Consider the following 20,870-nt stretch of genomic DNA (forward strand, 5'->3'; position numbering starts at 1 on the left):
GAATCTGATTTCGGGACTAGAACCTCATTATCTTCTGATCAGATCCACTGGCGAGCCTATATCCCTGTTCAAATCCCTAAACACCCAGAAATCAGGCAACAGTGCAAATCAACGCTTAAACAGATGAGAGGCCAATAAAAGCCATAAACACCAATAACTCAAACAACATCTTGGTGTGGGAATGGCACGTTCATATCTGCTACTTATCGATCCATGTCCGGAGGTCTAGAGAAGATGCTGAGTGTCTCACACACACAGTCGGTGAGGTCGGGTAGTTTTAACTTTTTTAAAAAATGTAATTACTGTTTCTTGGCCTAGTGAAGTGAGGTTTCAGTCTTCGCTCGATGGCGTTTCCCTGTTTCTCAATCTTGACACTTTCCCATCTTACTCCAGAGCTTTCTTGCGAACCTTTTGGGCATCCTCGGCCACCTTCTCCAGGAAGTTCGACAGAATGGAGTAGGACGTGGCGAAGGACAACCCGGCTGTAGCCAGGGTGCTAATCACTGTGACGAGGTCAAAGCTTCGTTCGACTGAGCGGGTGAGGCCGCACCCAACCTGGACAATCTTCTTCATTAAGACATCTCTGCTGAGGGTTTCCCCTTGCGGTGAGATGACAACAGCCTTGAGTTCTGCCACAGGCTTCCCAGCCTGCCTGGCCAGCTTAGCTAAGGAGCCATCGTCGAGACCGAATTGTTTGTAGAAGGCGATCATGGATACGAACAAGATGCCGACATCACAGGCAAGAGAGACACGGGGCAGGGGAAGGATGTTGATAACAGCCGACACCAGGGCTATTTTCCATAGGTGCCCACGCAGAGCAGATTTCTTCTTCTCCATGATTTCCGGAGAGAGGTTGGGCAGGCTAAGAAGAAACACATGTCTCTGTAGATGGGGCAGGTCCTTCTCCAGCGTCTCCTCCAGCAGGAGAAAATCATACCGGTGGATTTCCCAGTTGGAGAGAAGAAAGACCTGGGGGTAGGGCACTCCTTGGTCCACCAGGCATTTCCTGGCGTTCTCCCTGATCCTCTGGAGGACATTCTCTTCGACGTAAGTCTGAGGCCGAGCCCTTCTTGTGTTAGCCAAGTCTTCGTCCACTTTGCAGCGCACAAAATAGAACTTCTTCTCCATCCTCTGAATCTCCCGGGCCAGGTCGGCGTGGCTGGATCGGAACCGCTCTGAAGCAATGATGATGAAGAAGTCATAGCGGCTGAAATTCACTTGCTGGAGATACCTCTCCGGCCGAAAATGCATCCCCCCGATCCCTGGCAGGTCCCATAGGGTCACGGTGGGGTAGCTGGGATGGAGATAAGCAATCGATTCTGTTGTTGTCTCTATCACCCCAGACTGAGCCGCACCTGGATCTTCAGCACCCAAACCTCGGAGGGCGTTGATGAAGGAGGATTTCCCAGAGCCCACCTCCCCCGTGACAGCAATGTTGAGCTTGGTATTTTCCAGTGTCTCCAGATCTTCCTGAGCTTTGGAGGCTGCTTCTGCCTGGCCTCCCTCCTTGAAAAACTCCATGAATTTCTCACACACCTGTAGAGCCGCATTGAAAAACCCCTTGGGGTCCGATTCAATGTCAATGCCCTTAGTCAGGGCCGAGAGAGACTCCATCTGCCGCAGAGAAGGAAATGGAGGTCTGTTAGTCTGAGCGGCTTTTTAAACAGGTGACTTAAAACGGTCAGTTCAAGTAAGAACTCAAGGCTGGATTAAGGCCTGGGTCTTATACATGTAAAGTCCTGTGTCCGTCAGCTGATTGCAGGAGAATCTCAGCTTTCCGTTACCAAAAAAAAAAAAAAAAGAAAGAAAAAAAAAGAGTAATTTCCTAACCCTTGTGACTGGTGATGCCCATTGCGATGAGAGGGGAGATCTTCCCCCCGTGTGACTGACACAACAGCGCTGCCTGAGTCTGCAGAGAGCCTGAACCTATCATTCAGATTGGGGTGTTAACTCCCTGCCCACCCCACCCCAGCAGGGGACTCGGTGTGGGACAGAAGCAGAGGGGCACAGCCAGCCTGCCTCCGCCATCACCACCCCAGCAGTGATACCTGGGCTGATTGTGGTAAGTTCTAGGTGAGCCCACTGCTGACACCAATGCTTCTCTGTATGGGAGAGGGGACCCAACTGCCCCTTCTTGGGGGAAGGGCGAATAGGGGCCCCACGCCACTGCAAATCCTAGTGCGCATAGATGGGGGGTAGGATGGAAAGGCTACAGGTCCTAATTATCATAACTGATCATTCCCCGATTGCCTCATCCTGAGCCCCAGTCAGAATCGGGGGTCCTGTCTCTCCAGGCACGGCCCACACACCCACCCTAGGGTGTTCATGGCTCTCCGCTCCTCCCCCCCCCATAGCTGTGGGTGCAGCTTCCCATGGGACAGAGCACCCACCTGCCCTGTGCTCACGTCCCCGGCTAAGGAGTAGGGCCCTGGAAAAAGGCCAGCAAAACCCAGCGCGGGGCAAGCACCCAGCAGGGCTCAGCGGAGCTATGAGCTCACCAGGGATATGAACTGCCAATGCAGCTCCGGGGTCACTGATGGAGCGATTTAACACCCTCTCCCCGCCCCCCCCCCCCCCCCCCCCCCGGCGCAGAATCTCTTACCGGCCACCCTGAGAAGCACCAGAGACACCCGGCGCAGGTCTTTCTGCTTGCTTCCCTCGTCAGAGTCAATCGGAAATCAAACGCTGCGGAGAAAAGCAGCCCTGGCAAATTTGCAGCCGCACCCTTTCCTTCCAGATAAACTGAAGCCCACTCTGAGCGCCTGCACATCCCAGAGAGCGGGAGTGGACAGACAGACAGATGGGGGGTGGAAGGGAGGACCCCCAAAATATCAGGTTGGCAGTCACAAAGAAAGAAAGCAGTGAGTTTGGAATGGATGCTTGTTTAACTCACTTTCAGTCAAGTTAGCTATGACGCAAAGCTCCTCCTTAGAACAATATTTAGCAGCTGTTGTTTGACTGGTTTTCATTCTAACCCCCCCGCCCCCGCCCTCCGCCACTCACGCGTGCGCACACATGCACAGAAAAATTGTCCAGGCCCCTGAGTGAAATAGAGAGACAGGGGAAGTGATGGACAGAGAAACGGGGGAAGAGGGAGAGAGATGAGTGTGTATGGAGGATGGCTGGATGGCTGGATACCTAGAGGGGGTGTACGTGGATGGATGGATGGATGGACAGATAGATAGATAGCTCTGTCTCACAGCAGTCTTATATGCGTCTAAAACACTCTCCGAGGCTCCCGGAGGTTCTCCGAGGTGCTGTTACCTGAGGCGATGACCCGGCCGGCTCCTGGTAGCTCAGGTGCGGGCAGTGCTGGGAGGGGCGTCTGAGGCTGGGTTTTCCCTCAATGGTCCGGACTTTGGACAACTCCATTTTTGAGAATTTAACTCACGGTTCACTGGGCCGATTAGTGCCAGAGCTGAGACCCCGCAGCTCCCACTGACCTGGCTGAGCTCCGCACATCCGGCAACCAGGCCCCAGGAGTTTGTGGTCAGGCAAAGGCCTGCAAACATTTGGCACTGACCAGGTGGCTGGAGCTCAGCATGGGGGCTCTCCTCTGGCAGCCAGGGCTGGCACTAGGGGGCGCTGTGCTGCAGGGGGCGGGGTGGGGGCAGTCAGGGCTGGTCCCGATACCCCAGCGTGGCGCTAGGGGGCGCTGTGCCATAGGGAGCAGGGGACGGGGCTCCGTCGGCGCAGACTGACACGGACGTAAAATGACTAGAAGTAAATTCTCGCGCAGCAGGAAGGGCCGCGAGTGTAAAGCACTAGGGGCACGTCTGGGCAGGTCACGCTGCAGCCACACCGGGGGGGACCACACAGCACGTGGCACGGAAAACGTCCCTGCTGTCTCCAAGGTCCTCCTGCCGTAGCCAGACGGCGTCAATGGGCTTCCCCTTTGGGCTTTCCGACGTCTGTGACCTCCTTCTTGACGTCACGTCACCTAGCCAGCGGCTGGTCGGGGAACCGGGCCCTCCCACTACCCCGGGGAGCAGCTGCTCCTGGCTGCCCTTTGCCGGGCTCCTTCCAGCCCGGCCTCACTCAACTTCAGCCCTTTTAAACCTCTTCAGCTCCCCTTGGTCTGTTCCTCCACAGACGGGTCCCCTGGACGCCCAAATCCTGCCCCTCTCTCTGCGCCTTCACCACCCCAGGGGCTGATCTACCCTCCCCAGGACCAGGGCTTCTCCTTCCCTGTGGGAGAGAGACTGCAGACTCCCTCCCAGCAGCCCCCTTCCACTGCCCTCGTCCCCTCTCTATACTCGCCAGCCTGCTCCAGCCCCGTGCGGTTTCGTGAGCAGTGAACCCTGGCCTATCTCAGGCCCACAGCGACGCATTCACAGCCTGGTGGGGCACACGCCCTGCTGCAAATACATCACCCAGAACGTGCGATACAACGAACATAAGGGAACATGCAGCGTCACGGCCTACAGGCTGGATTCGGGCTTTGCAGAATTCCCGGTTTTTTATATATATAAATTCGATGGATGACAGGGATCTTTGGTTTTAGGCTCTTTATTTTCATCCATTTCAGTTCTCACAGTCGTGCCAAGGTACAGGTGTGACGCATCCCCCCCACCCCGATTTTTATTGATTTTCAATTTCACAATAGCAGGAAACGAGGGGCAGGGGAGAGGATAATTATTCCACGCCAGCAGACGCTGAGATTCAAAAACCGAACGTTTCAACCACAAATCGTCAAGGGCCTGCGTCAAAACAAAGCCAGCGAACTGCCGTACGTCCAGCTCCAGCCCGGAAGCAGCATGTTTCGTACGTTTCGCCGACCCGTGAATCTCAGTGATTATGGAGGGCGGTGTTTGCTCACCGGCAGGCGTGCGCAGTGAATAGCCGAACCCTTGCAAGCCTCGCGATACAGCTCCCGCTGCCGGCGATCACGTGAGGGAGCGCGCAGGCTGCTTGTTCTTCGCATCCAGTGACTGAGTAAACTGTGCCACGCCTTGATCAATCACAGGGCACGGGAGCGGCCGGCGTGCGAGGGGTCCCATGCCCGGCTGGACTGGCAAAGGGCCAGGATCCCAGGTTGAATCCGTAGCTCCACACGGCCAAGCGGGCGTGTGTCTGTCCTGTGTGGGTGTCTGTCCCTGCTGCCGGGGAGGAGTCCTGCTCTGCGGGTGAGTTGCCAGGTGGAACCAGGCTAAACAGGTGGGTGGCTGTGTCAGTGGGCGGTGGGAACGGCTGCCCTTCGAAGGGCCTGGATCAGAGCGGGCAGGGGCGGAGGCTGTCGGGATTTGTTCGAGAAAGGGCACACCTGCAAACACAGCAGGGTTAGTTCCTTCTAGCCAGGGCAGCTCTCACACACACACACACACACACACACACAGAGCAGGGCGCGTTCCTTCCAGCAGATACACACACACACACACACACACAGAGCAGGGCGCGTTCCTTCCAGCAGACACAAACACACACACTCAGGAAGCAGGGCGCGTTCCTTCCAGCAGGGGGCAGCGGACAGACAGACAGACACACACAGAGCAGGAAACGAAAGTGAAACCAGCCGGCGACTGACCACCGGCCCGGCCCGGCCGTTCCTGTGACTCCCCTGGGACCGAACCGCGGGCACCAAGGCCGGATCTGCCCCAGCGGGAGGTAACCAGCGGCCGGGGCAGGCGGGGAGGGGGCAGGGGGAGTGATGCAGACAGACAGACAGAGAGACGGGAAGGAAGGAAGCCGGGGCAGAGCGAGAGGGGGCAGGAAGGAAGGACGGACGGACGGATTAGGAAACACGGACGGAAGAAGCCCGGGAGGGAGACGGGGCGGAGAGAGACACAGAGTGAAAGAAGGAATCGGGGCTGCACGGACGGGAGGGGTGAGACTGGGGAGCGGATGGGGGGAGGGGTGAGTCTGGGGGGCTTCCCACCTCCCCAAATGGGGCTGGGACCCAGGCCGCGCCCCACGGGGCCTGACAGCGACCAACCAGGGGATACAAACTGGGGATGCCCCCCCTTTCTGGCTAAACCCCCAGGAAGGGGGGGCCACATTTAGGAGAGGCGGGATGAAGACATGGGTGGGGCCATGCTGCTGGGAGGGCAGGTGAAGACCACAGCCCAGCAGTGCCCTGGCCTGGGCTCCTGGGTCCTGCCCAGCCCCACCCGCAGGGAAGGAGGGAACCCCCTAAAGCGGGACGGGCCCACGTCTCCTTCCCCACTTCCTGAGCCAGTCGTGGGGCTGCTTCGGGGCCAGCGCCCCCTGCGGGGAAAGGTCCCATGTCCCCCTCCCCTACATTAACTCATACTTCTGCATCTCCCCCCGCCCCTGCACCCCGCCCTCTGCCAAGCCCCATGGCTGATCAGACCCCCACAGAGAGCGACCAGTGTCCTGCGGACCTCACGGAGGAGTACGACACGATCACCGAGGATGACATTGCCGAGATCAGGGAGGCTCTGGAAGAGGGCCGGTTGGCCGAAGCCGCTTTGAAGATCCAGGAGAGCCTGGAGGCGCTGGAGAACGCTCCACTGAATATTGCCGTGACCGGGGAGTCTGGCTCCGGCAAATCCTCCTTCGTTAACGCCATCCGCGGCCTGAGAGATGACGAGGAGGGAGCTGCCACCACGGGGGTGGTGGAGACCACCATGGAGCCGACCCCGTACCCCCACCCCACGCACCCCAACGTGATACTGTGGGACCTGCCGGGGATCGGCACCCCGGCGTTCCAGTCCGACACCTACCTGGAGCAGGTCGGCTTCCCCAAGTACGATTTCTTCATCCTCATCGCCTCCGAACGGTTCAGAGCCAGCCACGTCCAGCTGGCGCGGGAGATCCAGGAGATGGGCAAGCGCTTCTACTTCGTGCGCTCCAAGGTGGACGCCGACCTCTACGCGGCCAGAAGGCGGCGGCCGGCGAGCTACAGCGAGCAGGGGGTCCTGGAGCAAATCCGGGATGACTGCTGCCGGCAGCTGCTGGCAGAAAGGGTGGATTCCCCGACCGTCTTCCTCCTCTCCAGCTGGGAGCTGGGCCGCTACGACTTCCTGGCGCTGGAGGAGACCTTGGAGAAGGAGCTGCCCAGCCACAAGAGACACGCCTTCCTCCTGGCTTTGCCCAACCTTTCGCGGGGCATCCTGCAGCGGAAGAAGGAAGCCATGCAGAGGCAGATCTGGAAGTTGGCCACCATCTCGTGCGGCATAGCCGCCATCCCCATCCCGGGGCTCTCGGTGGTCTGCGATGTGACCATCCTGATGAAAGCCCTCGCCGGATACCGCCAGACCTTCGGCTTGGACGACGAGTCCCTCTGCAAGCTGGCCGAGAAGGTGGGCAAACCCGTGGAGGACATTAGGGAGGCCATCAAGTCGCCTCTGGCCAAGGAGATCTCCAGAGACCTGGTGCTGAAGTTGCTGACCAAAGCCGGCGGGGGAGCGCTGATGCTCGTGGAGTATATGTTCAGCATGGTGCCGGTGTTGGGGACCTTGGCGGCTGGGGGGATCTCCTTCGGTACCACCTACTACATGCTCCGCAGCTCCCTCGACGAAGTAGCCCAGGACGCCCACAACGTCCTCATCAAGGCCTTCGAGACGGATGTTTGAACGGGGACCAGGGAGCCGCCGCGGTCTGGGGGGTCTCAGCCGTGGCAGAGCTCGGTCCACTGGCCGCGGCAGAAAGCTCAGCCCAGAAGAGATTTCGGAGCCAGATCCTCAGCTGGAGTAAATCGGAGTCACACCAATAACTCCAATGGAGTGACGGCTGATGGACGCTGGCTGGGGCGGCAGCGGGACCAGACCCCAGCTGGGGTCAATGGGCCGTAGCTCCATTGGAGTTAGCCGCACAACTCCACTTTACTCCAGCGGTGTACAATTTACACCGGTACCAGAGCAGCCTGCTACTTGTTGGCCTCCATGGGACCCAGGGGCTCTCCAGATTTGTCCCCAGCAGCCGCCAGCTCCTTGTCCTTGCCTAGGTCACCCGGCGCTGGGCAGCACCCGAAATGGGGATCCCCGCTCCATGCCAGCTGCGCTGCGCATCCCCGTGGCACCACTCAGGTGAAAGCAGAACGGGTGACCGGAGGCGAAGGGCTATGGTGCTATTTTGGAGCCCTGCAGGGGGCGCCTTGTGGCTCCCAGTGGAGGATTCTGGGAGCTCAGCTCCTCCCCCGCTCTGGGATCAGCCTGCCTTCGGCACAATCTCGATACGGTTCAGCCACTGGAAACGTGGGGTTGTTTTGCTGGTGGTTGATTAAAAAACAAGTTTTAAATTATATTTATTGTGTGATGGGGTGGGCTGGAAAATGGGAGCCAGGACTCCTGGGTTCTGTCCCCAGATTTGGGAGGGGCGTGGGGGCCAGGAGCCAGGACTCGGGTTCTGTCCCTGGGTGCAAGAGGGAACGCAGCGCTGACTTCACAATCCTCTCTTCCCCTTTCGGCAGAGAGAGACGCTCGTGTCTGTGGAGGCATAACCTGACACCCCGCTCAGCCCAGCGTAGATGGGGCCATTGCGTCATGGGCTGCCTGGTACCGGGCTAGATGGGCCCATTGCTGTGATGTGTGGCGGGGTGCCTGGTACCAGGCTAGATGGACCCACCGGTCGGACCTGAGGGGGGGAAGGCGGGCGGGGGTGAGGGTCTGTGCAGGGTGCTCTGCTCCAACACAGCCATGCTCCAGGTGTGAAAAAAGCCATCACAAAGTCACTTGAACCACTCTTTATTGGGGGGGCAGTGTGGGGGAGTCCTCCTAGAGAGAGGGGAGACCCCACAACCCCTGTGGGGGGACCACAGTAGGGGATCAGAGCTTCACACGTGGCAGGTGAATGGGGGAAGGGAAGAGATTATTCCGTAAGGCTGGTGGGGATGGATGGATGGATGGAAGCAGGGAGGAAGGGGAGATGGAGCAGGGGGGTGGAAGGAAAGAAGTTGGGGGGGGGAGATGAAGGAGGAGGAAGGAAATGGGTGGAGGGGGGAAGAAGAAATGATGAGCCCAGTTCCATTGGGCCCTGGTTTAGGGCTGTGGTCCTGCCCTATGGGTCACGCCCCGCCCGTATCTTGCCCCTGCAGACCTGTGGCATCACAGGGGGCACAATCTCAGCCCCCGCCAGCTGCCCCATCTGGCTGGGAGAGCAGTGCTGGCTCAGGAGGGGTCAGGATGGCTCTGTCCCGGTGCCCTCTGGGAGCGGGACGGTGGCATGGGAGGGGGGTGCATCACCTTGGCCTGGACTCTCCCGCATCCCGCACGGAGCCCGCGACCCAAACAGCACCTCCCGGACTGCCCACGAGGCCCCTTCTGCTCCAGGAGACGGGGGCCCCGGTGCGGCCCCCCCGGTGCAGCAGCTCCTCGGGCAGTGATAGCTCAGGCCAGCAAGCGGCTATACTCTGAGAGCGCCGAGGATTTCTTCACACCGTCCCAGATCCGGGCCGCGTAGTGGAACCTGCCGGGGGTGGGGGGCAGCATGTGTCAGTGTCAAGGGCCAGGGAGAGCCCCCACCCCACCCCCTGCAGCACAGCCTCACATTTCTTTACCCCAGTCCTTTGCCCCACAATCTCCTACCCACGATCCCCTGCTCCCTCGGCCCCTCACCAGTTCTTCTCCGTCAGGATGGTGTGGGAAAGCTGGGGCCGTGCCATGGACATGATCTGACTGCGCAGCTTGGCCACGAGCGACTGGAAGCTGGGGTGCCCCTTGTAGCCGGGCAGCAGGGAGAAGAGGGGGCCGCCCCCAGGAGCTGCAGGCACAAGGGGGAGGAAATGAGACTAGCACCGCCCCAGGGCTCAAGGGGGAGCAGAGAACAGCGCTGTCCCTAAGGCTGACCCCAGGACTGCAGCTGCCTGCTCCCCAGCCCAGGGGAGTGCAGCGGGACGGCAGGGCAGGGGGGCTCCCAGCTCCCTACCTGCTCTGGGGACAGCGTCGTCAGCATCGCTGTCCGCGAACGGCAGCAGGAAGAGATTCACCTCCGTGTCCAGGTAGTCGTAGGGCAGGCCAGGGAAGATGTTACAATCCAGCATGGAGAGAGTGCCTGGGAGACAGGGAGGGTCCAGCTGGCCACATGCCCACCCCCAGGGCAGCTCTGGGGGCGCCGTGTTGCACAGGACGGGGCAGGGGCTTTCCCCTGCCAGCCAGGGCTGGCCCCGACGCCCCATAGCAGTGCTAGGGGGCTATGTTCCTTTTAAGGTGTGAATCAAGCTTCCAGCTATTCCAAATCCCCTGGCACTTTCCCCCGGGAGAGCAGGGCCGTTAGCTCGGCGTCCTGGTCCAATCCCACCTGTGGGGCTCGCCCTGGAACCCAGGTGTCCGGGACCCTGCTCAGCTCACCCCCGCGCAGGGGGCTTACCCTTGTATTTCAGGTGTGAGTGCATCATGATTTTGTCGATAACCAAGTGCATCTGCTTCAGGTTCCGGGGACAGAAATTCTCCCGCTTGGCCTTGTTCTGCAGGAAAACTGGAGCGAGGGGCAGAGATGTGGGGTGGCAGGGGGGAGGGAAAGGAGCGGGGAGGGAGGAAATTCAGCCTGAATGTCACTGCATGGACCAAGAGCTGCTAGAATAGCCTGGCCCGATGCAGAGGTTGGGGGCTGTGCTGCAGGGGCAGGGGCTCCCCTGGCAGTCAGGGCTGGCCCCGATGCCCCACGTTGGTGCGGGGGGGGGGGGGGGGAGGAGAGGTTCCTGCGGGGGGGGCAGCCACTCACCAAGGTGGGGGTAATACTCTGTGTCCTCGTCAGCGCCTGAGGAGCTGCTGGACTCGTGGCTGGGGGAGGGCGTGGAGGGTTTCACCATCTCGGCCGTCTGCAGGAACCTGCCATGGGGACACGGAGCTGAGGTTAGCAGATCAGTGCCCATGGAGGCAAGTCCCTGCCCCTGCTGGGAACAGGGCTGAGACCTGACAGACTTGAGTCACACATGGAGGCCCCTGAATCACTGAGCTAGAGGGGCCCAGAGCTAACCCCTGAGCCAGCCAATGCTCGCTACAGGGCAGATCGGACCTGGCACCCCCTGAAGGGGAAAAGCCCCACGTCCCATTCCCCACCCCACTAAGCCAGCCAGCCCCCCTGCCCTGGGGCCGGATGGGAGCCATCTCTAGAGGGGAAGGGCCCCGTGCCCCATTCCCTACCCCACTGGGGGCCCTCTCACCTGTACAGACTGAGGTCGGTGAACCAGTCCTGCACCACGATGACCACATGGCAGACGGTGAAGAGGAAGGCCGCTATCTGCAGGGACTGCGGGGAGCAGAGCAGCTGTCAAAGGAGGGGTCTCTGGGGTCCTCCTCTGCCCCCCCAGGACCCAGCCAGCAAAGGGAACGCTCACCCCCAAACAGTAGCAACCAATCATTGCTGCGTATCCCGTTCCTCGCCACCTGTCCCACTGCCCTGGGGCCAGGTCGGGCATCCCCTAGACAGGAAAGGCCCCGTGTCCCACCTCCCTGAGATGGCCAGTGCCTACCCTGGGGAGGATGGGGGGGGGAGCAGTAGCCTACCTGCATCTCCACGTAGGTGTGGGGCAAGTTGTACTCGGGGGGCAGCTTGCGGTCGTTGTTGATGAGATGGTCCAGGATGGAAGGGCTGAGAATTGGCTGGGGGAAGATGACACAGGTAGCGTCACAGCGTCCTCTGACCGTCCAGAGACACGCACCGGGGCTCACCTCGCCAGCAGGGGCCGACCCACACGCACAGAGCAGAGCTCATCCCGCCAGCAGGGGGTGACACATGCACCAGGGGAGACACGCACACGCACCAGGGCTCATCCCGCCAGCAGGGGGTGACACGCACAGGGAATCACCCCACTGAAATCCCCTCATTGGCCCGTGAGGGGATCAGGCCCTCAGAGCTTGTGATGGGCCCTGCCTGATCTCAGCGCCCCACTGCCACCTGCGCCGTCCCGACGTTGAAGGGCTGGGCTGCGTGAGGTCACTCCAGGAAGGCACAAAATACACACGATTCTCCCGCCAGCCAGCCACACACTGCCCCCAATCGATTCGCCCGCCTCCCCCTCCCGCCCTGAACACGTAGAGATCCCCCCTGGCTACAGAGCCTCTGTCTATCCGCAGCAGGGTAGATCCCCATCGTTACAGAGCCGGGGAGCCAGCCACCCCCAGGCTGCTTCCAGTCAACCCTCACCCCCGTCGACCCACACGCCACATGGATCCCTCTGCAGCGCCTGGCAGAGCCCTACAAACCCGCGGGTACCCGCTTTATAGCCGCGGGTGAGGATGCGGATATCCACAGGTCTGTTTGTGGTGGATTGGACACGAATCTCCAAGGCGGGGAAGCAGCAGGGGAGGCTGGCAGGGGAGCCTCGTGGAACAGCTGATCGGTAGGGGGCTCCCCTGCGGGCTGCCAATCAATCAGCTGTTCCAAGGATCAGCTGTTGGGGCAGCTGCCTGGAGGGGCCGGCTCTGGAATGGCTGATCAGCGGGGGAGGCAGGAGCCCAGATGTCCACCGAACAGCGGATGGGGGGCCCCAGCACTGCGGATGACTGCACTGCGGATGGAGGAGGGAGCTAAACTGATGGGGCAGACATGGCTCGGAGGCAGATCCCCATTTGTGTATCCGCACAGGGCTCTAGCTACTGGCCCGGGAGCCTCGTCCAGCACGAGGAGTCAGTCACGAGAGCTGAGCTCGTCAGGGTAACGAGCTGGCTGGCTGGTGGGGCCTGTCCCTCTCAGCCCAGCCAGGGACCCTGGGGTTGTGCGATGCTGCCCCTAGTGGTCGAAGGCGGAATGGGCCCCAGGCTCTCCCTGCCCATTGCCACCAGTGCAGGGGCTGGGGGGTGCCCCTGGGGAAGGGGGCGGGGCAGGCACCTGGGTGTCAAGGAAGATGATGCGCTCCTGAGTGATGAAGAAGTCAATGCCGCTGGTCTGGTTTCCCCCACGCTCCTTGATCTCCTGGCTCTGGGTGCGGAACACATAGGCCCTGGGATGGGGGGAGAAGGTCAGTGGGGTGGGGGGGGGGATATGTGTCCCCCCAGCTGCTTCTTGACACCCTTCCCCCACCTGACACCCCCTCAACATCCCACCATCCCTCTGCCAATGTCCCACCTCCTCCCTCAACCCCTCCCCAGCCCCCACTGCACCCCAATATCCCACTGTGCCCCAAAACACTTGCTGGTGTCCCCCAGCATCTACATCCACCCCCCACCCACCTGCCCCATTGCACCCCAACGTCACCCCTCCCCCATATCCTAGCCGCCCATCTGCCCACCAACACACCAGACTCCCTGCATGCCCCCCCCCCCCCCACCACACCTTTGATCCTCTTCAGGCTGGTTAGCCGACAGCAGAGACATCACCATGGATTTGCCGGTGCCCTGTAATCCCAGCACCCCGACCACCAGCACGTCGGTCTGGTCCAGCAGGTACTGCCGAGGAGACAGAGCTCAGGGCAGCCGGCAACTCCGAGAACCCGGGAGTCCTGCAGAGCAGCAGTACAAGGGCGGGGGTCTGGCTGGCTCGGGGGAGGGGAAGGGGGCTGGAAGGAGGCACAGGGCCCTTCCCCTCTAGGGGTGCCAAGTCCGATCCGGCCCCAGGGAGGGGGTCTGGCTGGCTCGGTGGGGGGCAGGGAATGGGGCTCGGGGCCTTTTCCCTCTATGGGCCTTTCTAGGGGGCACCAGCTCTGATCCAGCCTCAGCACCAGAGGCCAGAGAGGGCAGGGGTAGCTGGCAAGATTTGTACGTGGGGTGGGGGCGTCCCAGCGGCCAGGTACCTCGATGGCGCTATCACACCAGTTCATCTGATCGTCCACCAGTTTGATGCTGTGCTTCATCTTCTCCGGGGCCAGCAGCTTTGCCTGGCCCACCACAGCTGGGGGAGGGGTAAAAGGATGGGGGTCAGACCTACAGCCCAGGACGGGAGCTTAGCTACATGTCCCACCTACTGCTGCTCCAACCCACTGGGGAGAGAACCCAGGAGTCCTGGCTCCCAGCCCCCCTGCTCTAACCCACTGGAGGCTGGCCGGACAGCCCAGCTGGGAGGGGTGTGGCTGCCATCTGCTGGCAGGCCCTGATGACTACATGCATATTAAAGGGAGCTGGGTTCTCTCCCCACATCCTACCCCCCTGGGGCTATAACATCCTAACCCCACCTCCTTCCTTCTAGCCCCCCCACTGCAGCAGGTACTCACGGTCCATGGTGCTGCTGGACGTGGTGGATCCCATGCCCCGGTTCTGGATCTGGTAGACAGGCTGCGTGGGGCGCTGACCCTCCTTCTCTCCCTTGGCAGTGGCTGTAGGGGGCTGCGCAGCCCCTTCCGACGCCCCCGCTGGGCCTTTGCCCTCCTCCCGCGACTTCATCAGTACAATTGGCTTCTCCATGGGGGGCGGGGCAGTGGCAGGCGGGACCGGAGTCAGGGCCGGGGCCAGCTTGGACTGTGGGAAGAATGAGTTTGGTAGAGACTCCCCCCCTCAAGCTGAGGGCAGAACCCAGGAGTCCTGATTCCCAGCCCCACACCCTCCTACCCCCCTAGACCCCACTCTCCTCCCAGAGCGGGGGTAGAACCCAGGAGCCCTGGCCAAGGTCAGTCCATCTTGTCTGCTCTTACAGTAGCAAGACATGCTTGCTAAGCAGCTGCTCTACACAGTAGTTAATAGCCTACTGCCGCTGCCTGCTGATGGAGCCGCTCCTTTAGCTGAAGCAGCAGAGTCCTGTGGGTTGGCGCTGCCGGTGGTGGGCCTTACCCTCTCAGCAGGCGGCTTGGCCAGGATGATAGGTGTCTTCTGCATCACGGACCCGACCGGTTCCTCCGCAGGCTCCTGGGGGAGAGATCGCGCGGGGTGAGGGGGGGTCCCCACATGGCCCCGCCCCATGGCCCCTCCCCCTCCCCGACACTCACCCGGCGCTCGCGGTCCCAGGGGCCATAGTCGCGCTCCCGGCCTGGCCCCGACAGGCTCTGGGGGCCACCTGGGAGGCCCAGCTCCTTGTCACGGTTCCAGCGGCGCCGGCGGTCGGGGCCGTACAGGCCAGGCTGGCTGTGCCCGGAGTCCGACATGGCCACCGCCTGCGGGGGGGCGAGAATCACGTCAACCCCAGTGTCGCAGGGGAGAGGAGGCTGCTGGGAACTATTTCCCCATCGAGGGGAGGGATACCCTCTGGGGGAATGTGATGACAACACCTGGGGACTACTTCCCCAGTGTGGTGGAGGGACACCAGAGGGGAGATAAGGACCAACACCTTGGGACTATTTCCCTGGCATAGTGGATGGATACGTGTATCTGAGACATACCCCTGAGGACTATTTCTCCCACGTTGTGGAGGAATTTCACATAACAAACATGATCACCAGGGACTATTTACCTGGCAAGGCACAGAGACACCACCGGGAAGACAGGGCCTATTTCCTCTGCACTATTTACCCTGCTCAGCGGAAGGACACTAGAAGATTTCTACGATCCATTTACCCGGCACCAGAGGGCAGAAGGATACTGGAGAGGTGGTGAAGACGCCAAGGTCTATTTACCCAGCCCAGTAACGGATCAAACCACCACCAGGAACTACTTAACCTACACAGCGGAAGGATACCTGAGAGAAAACCAATGGCCGTGGGACTACTTTGCCAACATGGTGGAGGAATACCATAAAGTCCACAAGATGTTGGGGACTATTTTGTCTTTGTGGAGGAGGAATATGGGAGTATTTAACTGCCCTGAAGGCACTGGAGGCTGGGTCCATCAGCCGTACGGACGGACATGGGGCAGGCGGCTGCTGGGACACGTCCGACCCAGCTGAGGGTTCTGGGGAAGGGGCAGCATCAGGGTCACGACCCCACCCTGAAAGGGACGTGCGAGGCGTCACGCCGGGGCTGTATGGCCTGCGGAGGGATCCCAGGACACGAGACGTCAGGCCAGAGGTATACAACCCGCGGAGGGATACGGAGGGGGGTGTATGAGTGTCACCTTCGCAGCTGTGTGGTTAGCAGAGGAATACGAGGTGCCTGAGGGGTCATTCTTGGGGCCTATATGGCCCGCGGAGGGATACGGCGGGGGGGGGTGACAAGTTACCTCAACGCCATATTGCCCGCGGAGGGATACCGGGGGGAGGGTGATGTTACCTCGAGGCTATATGGCCCGCGGAGGGATACGGGGCACTACTGACACAGGAGAACGAGAGGGGGGACACGAGTGTGCACCCGCGGAAGGATACAGGCCTAGGACAGGAGAACGCAGAACCACATAGCCGGCGGAAAAATAATGTAGATGAAGGAAGTTTCCGAACCTATCCGCGGACGGATACCACCCTGAGTAACACGTCTCCCAACCGCCCGCCCCTCGGAGGGATACGGAGGTGACGCGTTCCCCGGGACTATCTACCCCACCCCTCGGAGCGATACCTGAGCGCTGGTGTTAACAGTAGACGCCGGGACTGTCTCCCCGGTAACGGCGGAGGGATACCGGGCGACTCACTGGGGCTGAGGTACCGTGGAGCGGCCGGGGTGGGCTTCCGGGGAAGCCCGCGGCGCGCGCGATCAGAGCATCTGGGCACCGGCTGAAAAGAACCGGCGCGGCCACCGTTGTTTTCTGAACGCGCATGCGCTCAAGGTGCGGGGTGTAGCTAAAAATGGCGACTCCGCGCGTGGCTGATGGCACATGCGCACTGCCCTGGCATTGACAGCCCAGACCCGTTAAGGGGCGTGGCCTCCGGCCGGATCGAGGCTACAAGTGCGCAGCGCAGGGGGGGCGGGGATCACACGTCAGTGATGTGCGCGTGCGCGGGGTGGTGCTGGCCCGGCCCGGACTCCTGGGTTCTCGCCTGGTTCGCTGGGTGGCTCGCCTCGAGCCGGTCAGAGCCGGTGCCTCAGTTTCCCTTTCCGCGGGGGGCGGGGCACGAACCAGCCTGAGACCAACCCGACCGCGACACCCCCGCGGGTCCCCCATGGCCCGGCCCGGCCACCGTCTGGCTGCGGAGCCACGTGACACGGAGTCCGGCCCCGCCCCCCCGCTCTGTCGCCCCCGCCCCGCCCCTGGACCGTTTACAGCCCGCTGCTAAGGGGGGTGGCGCGAAACTACATTTCCCAGCATCCCCTGGGCTCCCTCCACCCCCGCCGCCCGTTTCCGGTTCCGGGCCAGCCCAGCAGGGCCGGCTCACACCGTCACACCCTCGCCGGCAGGCTGGGGCAGGGCGGGGCTGCCGGGCCTGCTCCCCTCCCCCGGGGTGGCCGGGGTCTAGCTCGGACCATGCACGAGCGGCCCCCAGGCCTGGCAGCTGCACCCCCAGGTAGGTAGCGCTGGCCCCAGGCAGCCCCCCCGCTCTGACCCCTAGCCCCCGCTGCCTAGGGCTGCAGAGAACCCAGGAGTCCTGCTCCCCGTCCCCTCCGCTGGGACCTCAGACCCCGCGCGCCTGCCAGGCTGGCTGGAATTTGCCCCCCCTCCCCCGGAAACTTCCTGGGGACTCCTGCGTCTCTCCCCGCCTTTGGCAGGGAGTGGGGCCTAGTGGTTATAGCTGGGAGCCAGAGCTATCCCCAGCTCCACCACACGTGCACTGTGTGACCTGGTGCACCCCACTCTGTGCCTCAGTTTCTTCTCTCTGCCCTCACCTACTCTGGGCTTGTTACGTCCTGTCAGGTCGGGAGGTCAGGGGGAGCGCGGCGTCCTGCTGCCGACCCCCTCAGCGCTCCTTCCCTTCCAGGCTGCCATGGACCCGGTGCTGGCAATGGAGGTCGGGGCAGAAATCGAAGTGAACGAAGACGGCGTGCTGGAGGAGCTGCCGCTGCAGCTGGTACGTCCCGGCGCTCGGCTCTGAGCTGCGGCACACGGGCCTGGGCGGGTGGATGCGGCTGCCTCTGGGGTGAGGCACGGGGGCTGTTTAGACAGGGATCCCTGGCCCAGTTGCGAGATGCAACCACCTCTGGGGTGGGGCTCAGGGATTGTTTAGACAGGGGCCCTTTGCTTGGTGCTGAGATGCCTGTGGGGTAAGGGGCGGGGGCTGTCTATATTGTGGGGGCGACGTGCTGCAGGGAGCGGGATGGGGACGCTCTCCCCACACCAACTCCCATTTTGTCCCTCCAGGAAAATGCTAAGAACTGCCTCTCGTGGGAAGGCCTGGAAGCCTCCAGCAGTGATGATGAGGAGACCGGCACCCCCACTTTTCTGCCCCCCTTGCGCCCACCCCGGCCCCTGTTTCCAAACCTGCCGGCCCCCCGCTTAGCCACCAAATCCCTGCCTCTCCAGAACATCATCGTCCCCTTCCGCCCGGGGCCTGCCGTCACCCCGGGGACCCAGGCATCCGGGGCCTATCGGTGTCAGGAGTGCTGCCAGGTCTTTGTGGAGGAGTGGCACTACCTGCAGCACGGCCAGGAGCACGCTCAGGAGCTGGCCCGGCAGTCTCGGTCAACTCCACCCCGGAGGAAGCAGCGCTGCCCGGAGTGTGGGAAGAGGTTCTCCAGCCAGCCCCGCTTCGCCAGGCACGTCAAGTGGCACCTCAAGCTGACGCGGGCCGGCATCCGGGTGCAGCGGAGGTGGGGGACCCGGCCGTGCTCCCTCGCCTCCTATGTCTACCAGCCGCCGGGCATAGGGAAGAGCCAGGCCGGTTTGGAGGACGACCCCTGCCCGCTGGCCAGCTGGGAGAGTTTGCCTGGCCTCAGGAAACCACAGGACGGGACCCGCCCCGGGAGGCGCACAGGGCACCCAAAGGGGTGTCAGATACCCATGGTGCCCAAGGTTCAGAGAGTGAGCAAGGGCCCCGGCGTGAAAGGGCCCAAAAGGATCCGGCGGCGTAGACCGGCTCTCCGTCGGGAGTTCAGCGTGCCTAGGCCAGTTGGCATGAGTCCTGTCCAGCCAACAAACGTGGAGGGGCGGGCGGCCATCTTGGACTGCAAGGTTGGCGTGAACCCTCTGCAGCCAATGAATGGCCAGGTTGGCGGGAACATACTTCAGGCGGCCATCTTGGATGGCCCGGTTGGCGGGAGCGCTCTCAGGACGCTGGTCGTCAATACAGAGGAGTCGGCGGCCATCTTGGACGGCCCGGTTGGCGGGAGCGCTCTCAGGACGCTGGTCATCAACACCGAGGAGCCGGCAGCCATCTTGGACGGCCTGGTTGGTGGGACTCCCCCGCAGCCGGTGCACCTCAAGGAGGAGGCGGCCATCTTGGCCAGCTTGGCGGGCACCAGCCCTCTCCACTGTTTCCGGACCGTGGTGGTGGGAGCTGAGGAGCCGGCAGCCGTCTTGGAGAGCGAGGTTGGCTTGAGTCCCCTCTACCCCACACCCCTGCGGGCCGAGGAGCTCCCGCCCTCGCTGTTCCTGGAAGCCGAGCCCTGCCTCAGCACATCAGTGGATGCACTGACCCTGCACCTGGTCCCGTTGCTCCCTGACCACCAGGGGCTCGTCCCGTGGGGCAGCCAGACAGCGGGGGAGCTGCCCGATGAGGCCGGCGACGCTCAGCCCATGGCCTTTCAGCTCACGGGCTACCTCCCGCCGCTCAACCAACAGCGCCGGCCATCCCCGGGTCCGGGCAAGCCCCTCGCCTCTGCGCGGGCCCCCTTGCTCCTGCACTTGGTGCCCGCCCACCCTGGCGAGCCATCCCAGGTGCTGGAGCTGGAGTACGCGCCGGGCAGCGGGCTGGCAGCAGAGCCTTGGCTGGGGGGCGTGGCGTCGCAGGCCGGGGACGACTTCATCGTGGTGGAGCTGGAAGCGGACACCGGTGGGCGGGAGGAGGTGGTGGCCAGCCAGCCTGGGGCCGGGGAGCCGGAGTGCCCCCTGGGCGCCAACAGGAGCTGGCGGTTCCGGTGCCCGGACTGTGGGGTGGGCTATGGCCGGGCAGCCCAGCTCCGTGCCCACCGCCGGGGGCCGAGGCGCTGGCGATGCAGCTGCGGCCGGCCCTTCCGGGGCCGCCTCCACCTCCTGCGCCACCAGCTCCACCAGCTAGAGGGCGCCACCTTCCTCTGCGCTGCCTGTGGGGAGGCCCTGAGGGGGCGCCGGGCACTGGGCCGGCACAAGGGGGGGCGCCCCGGCACCCCCTGCTTCCGCTGCCCCTGCGGGGCGGCCTTCCAGCACCTGCCCCGTTACCTGTGGCACCGGATCCGCAACCAGCCCCCCAGCCTGGGCGTCTACAGCCTTGCCAGCTTCCTCGCCCCGACCTGAGCGGGGCTGCACCAGGCCTTCCCCTCTAGGGGGCGCCAACCCCCATTTGGCCTGAGGGCAGGGACAGGCTGGCTGGGGGGCAGGGCACGGGGCCCTTCCCTTCTTGGCGGCTCCAGCCCTGATCCTGGGCCTGGCTGGCTCTTAGCCAACTGATTCTTCTTGTAATTAGACTTCTTAATTAAAGACCTAACGAGTGGCAGCTGTCGTGACAATTCTCCCCTGCCCCAGGGGATGCTGAGTCTGGGTGGGGGGCCTGGCGATTTCTCAGGGCTCCCTCTGCACCCCAGCCAACACCGACATTGTGGCAGCAGGGGGGTTGAGGGGCTTGGCTGACTCCCGGAAAGAGGTCCCCCATCCAACCCCCCGTTCTCCCCATCTTCCTTACTCTTGCGGGGGGCCAGGCCGAGCTCTGCCATGCATGGAGCGGACCCAGGTGTCCGGGAGAGCCCCTAGGGTTAGAGGAAGGAAACGGGGAATTTGGAGTAGAAAAGGGATTGGGGGGCTTTGGAGAGAGGGCTGTGAATGGGGAGGGGAGCTGACGGGGGGCAGGATGAAAGGGGAGGGGACGAGGGGGGAGCTGAAAATGGAGGGTCCTAGTGGGTGGGCTAGGAGGGTTTGGGGTGACTGATGGGGAAGGGGCTGCGGCAGCCATTTATGGGGTGATGGGTCATAGAGTAGGGTGGGTTTTGGGTGCATGAGGCACTAGAGGGAGGGTTTGGGTGATGTGGGGGAAAGAGAAGTTGGGGTGATGGGCTGAGATATTGGGGTGCAGGGGAGGCTGGGAGGACTTGGGGGATGATCTGGGGGCAGGAGGGATATGTTGGGGGTGAGTGGCTCTGGGGGGGCTGGGGGATGGAGGAAGGACCCAGCCAGGAG

General features: G+C 62.5%; 4 protein-coding genes across 5 annotated transcripts; 2 read left to right on the forward strand and 2 right to left on the reverse strand.

Annotated features, from left to right (window-relative positions):
• Positions 1-168: 168 nt before the first annotated feature.
• LOC137152403 (interferon-inducible GTPase 5-like) lies at positions 169-9,436 on the reverse strand. Its single transcript, XM_067546995.1, has 2 exons — positions 9,428-9,436; positions 169-1,614 (listed from the first exon to the last, which is right to left on the reverse strand). The coding sequence occupies exon 2, from the start codon at positions 1,612-1,614 to the stop codon at positions 385-387; it is 1,230 nt and encodes a 409-aa protein (XP_067403096.1). The 5' UTR covers positions 9,428-9,436; the 3' UTR covers positions 169-384.
• Positions 5,520-8,187, forward strand: LOC137152401 (interferon-inducible GTPase 5-like). The gene is made up of 2 exons (XM_067546993.1): positions 5,520-5,604; positions 6,293-8,187. Exon 2 carries the CDS (start codon positions 6,297-6,299, stop codon positions 7,533-7,535), a length of 1,239 nt encoding a protein of 412 aa, XP_067403094.1. The 5' UTR covers positions 5,520-5,604; positions 6,293-6,296; the 3' UTR covers positions 7,536-8,187.
• Positions 8,230-16,442, reverse strand: SMG9 (SMG9 nonsense mediated mRNA decay factor). Of its 2 annotated transcripts, none has more exons than XM_067546985.1 (14): positions 16,250-16,442; positions 14,756-14,920; positions 14,601-14,675; positions 14,048-14,291; positions 13,631-13,728; positions 13,174-13,286; positions 12,730-12,841; positions 11,406-11,501; positions 11,063-11,148; positions 10,621-10,727; positions 10,267-10,374; positions 9,826-9,951; positions 9,516-9,660; positions 8,230-9,366 (listed from the first exon to the last, which is right to left on the reverse strand). In XM_067546985.1, the coding sequence occupies exons 2-14, from the start codon at positions 14,909-14,911 to the stop codon at positions 9,288-9,290; spliced, it is 1,545 nt and encodes a 514-aa protein (XP_067403086.1). In that variant the 5' UTR covers positions 14,912-14,920; positions 16,250-16,442; the 3' UTR covers positions 8,230-9,287. The 2 variants fall into 2 exon arrangements, with proteins under 2 accessions (XP_067403086.1, XP_067403087.1); XM_067546986.1 differs by lacking the exon at positions 16,250-16,442 and adding an exon at positions 15,217-15,374.
• On the forward strand, positions 15,539-20,505 carry LOC137152395 (uncharacterized). Its single transcript, XM_067546984.1, has 3 exons — positions 15,539-15,769; positions 17,545-17,634; positions 17,925-20,505. The coding sequence occupies exons 2-3, from the start codon at positions 17,551-17,553 to the stop codon at positions 19,992-19,994; spliced, it is 2,154 nt and encodes a 717-aa protein (XP_067403085.1). The 5' UTR covers positions 15,539-15,769; positions 17,545-17,550; the 3' UTR covers positions 19,995-20,505.
• The last annotated feature ends 365 nt before the right edge of the window (positions 20,506-20,870 follow it).

This window comes from Emydura macquarii, unplaced genomic scaffold (genome assembly GCF_026122565.2).
Source record: "Emydura macquarii macquarii isolate MOO-44397 ecotype Brisbane River unplaced genomic scaffold, CSIRO-AGI_Emac_v2 contig_1214, whole genome shotgun sequence".
NCBI lineage: Eukaryota > Metazoa > Chordata > Testudines > Chelidae > Emydura > Emydura macquarii.

Bases quoted from the DNA above. Each gene is read 5' to 3' on its own strand.
- LOC137152403 (XM_067546995.1), bottom strand. From the start codon at position 1,614: ATGGAGTCTCTCTCGGCCCTGACTAAGGGCATTGACATTGAATCGGAC.
- LOC137152401 (XM_067546993.1), top strand. From the start codon at position 6,297: ATGGCTGATCAGACCCCCACAGAGAGCGACCAGTGTCCTGCGGACCTC.
- SMG9 (XM_067546985.1), bottom strand. From the start codon at position 14,911: ATGTCGGACTCCGGGCACAGCCAGCCTGGCCTGTACGGCCCCGACCGC. The intron at 14,292-14,600 runs GTAAGGCCCACC...TTCTTCCCACAG, and splicing joins CCAAGCCGCCTGCTGAGAGG to TCCAAGCTGGCCCCGGCCCT. The intron at 10,375-10,620 runs GTGAGTGGCTGC...CCCTCGCTCCAG, and splicing joins AGAGTATTACCCCCACCTTG to TTTTCCTGCAGAACAAGGCC.
- LOC137152395 (XM_067546984.1), top strand. From the start codon at position 17,551: ATGGACCCGGTGCTGGCAATGGAGGTCGGGGCAGAAATCGAAGTGAAC. The intron at 17,635-17,924 runs GTACGTCCCGGC...TTGTCCCTCCAG, and splicing joins AGGAGCTGCCGCTGCAGCTG to GAAAATGCTAAGAACTGCCT.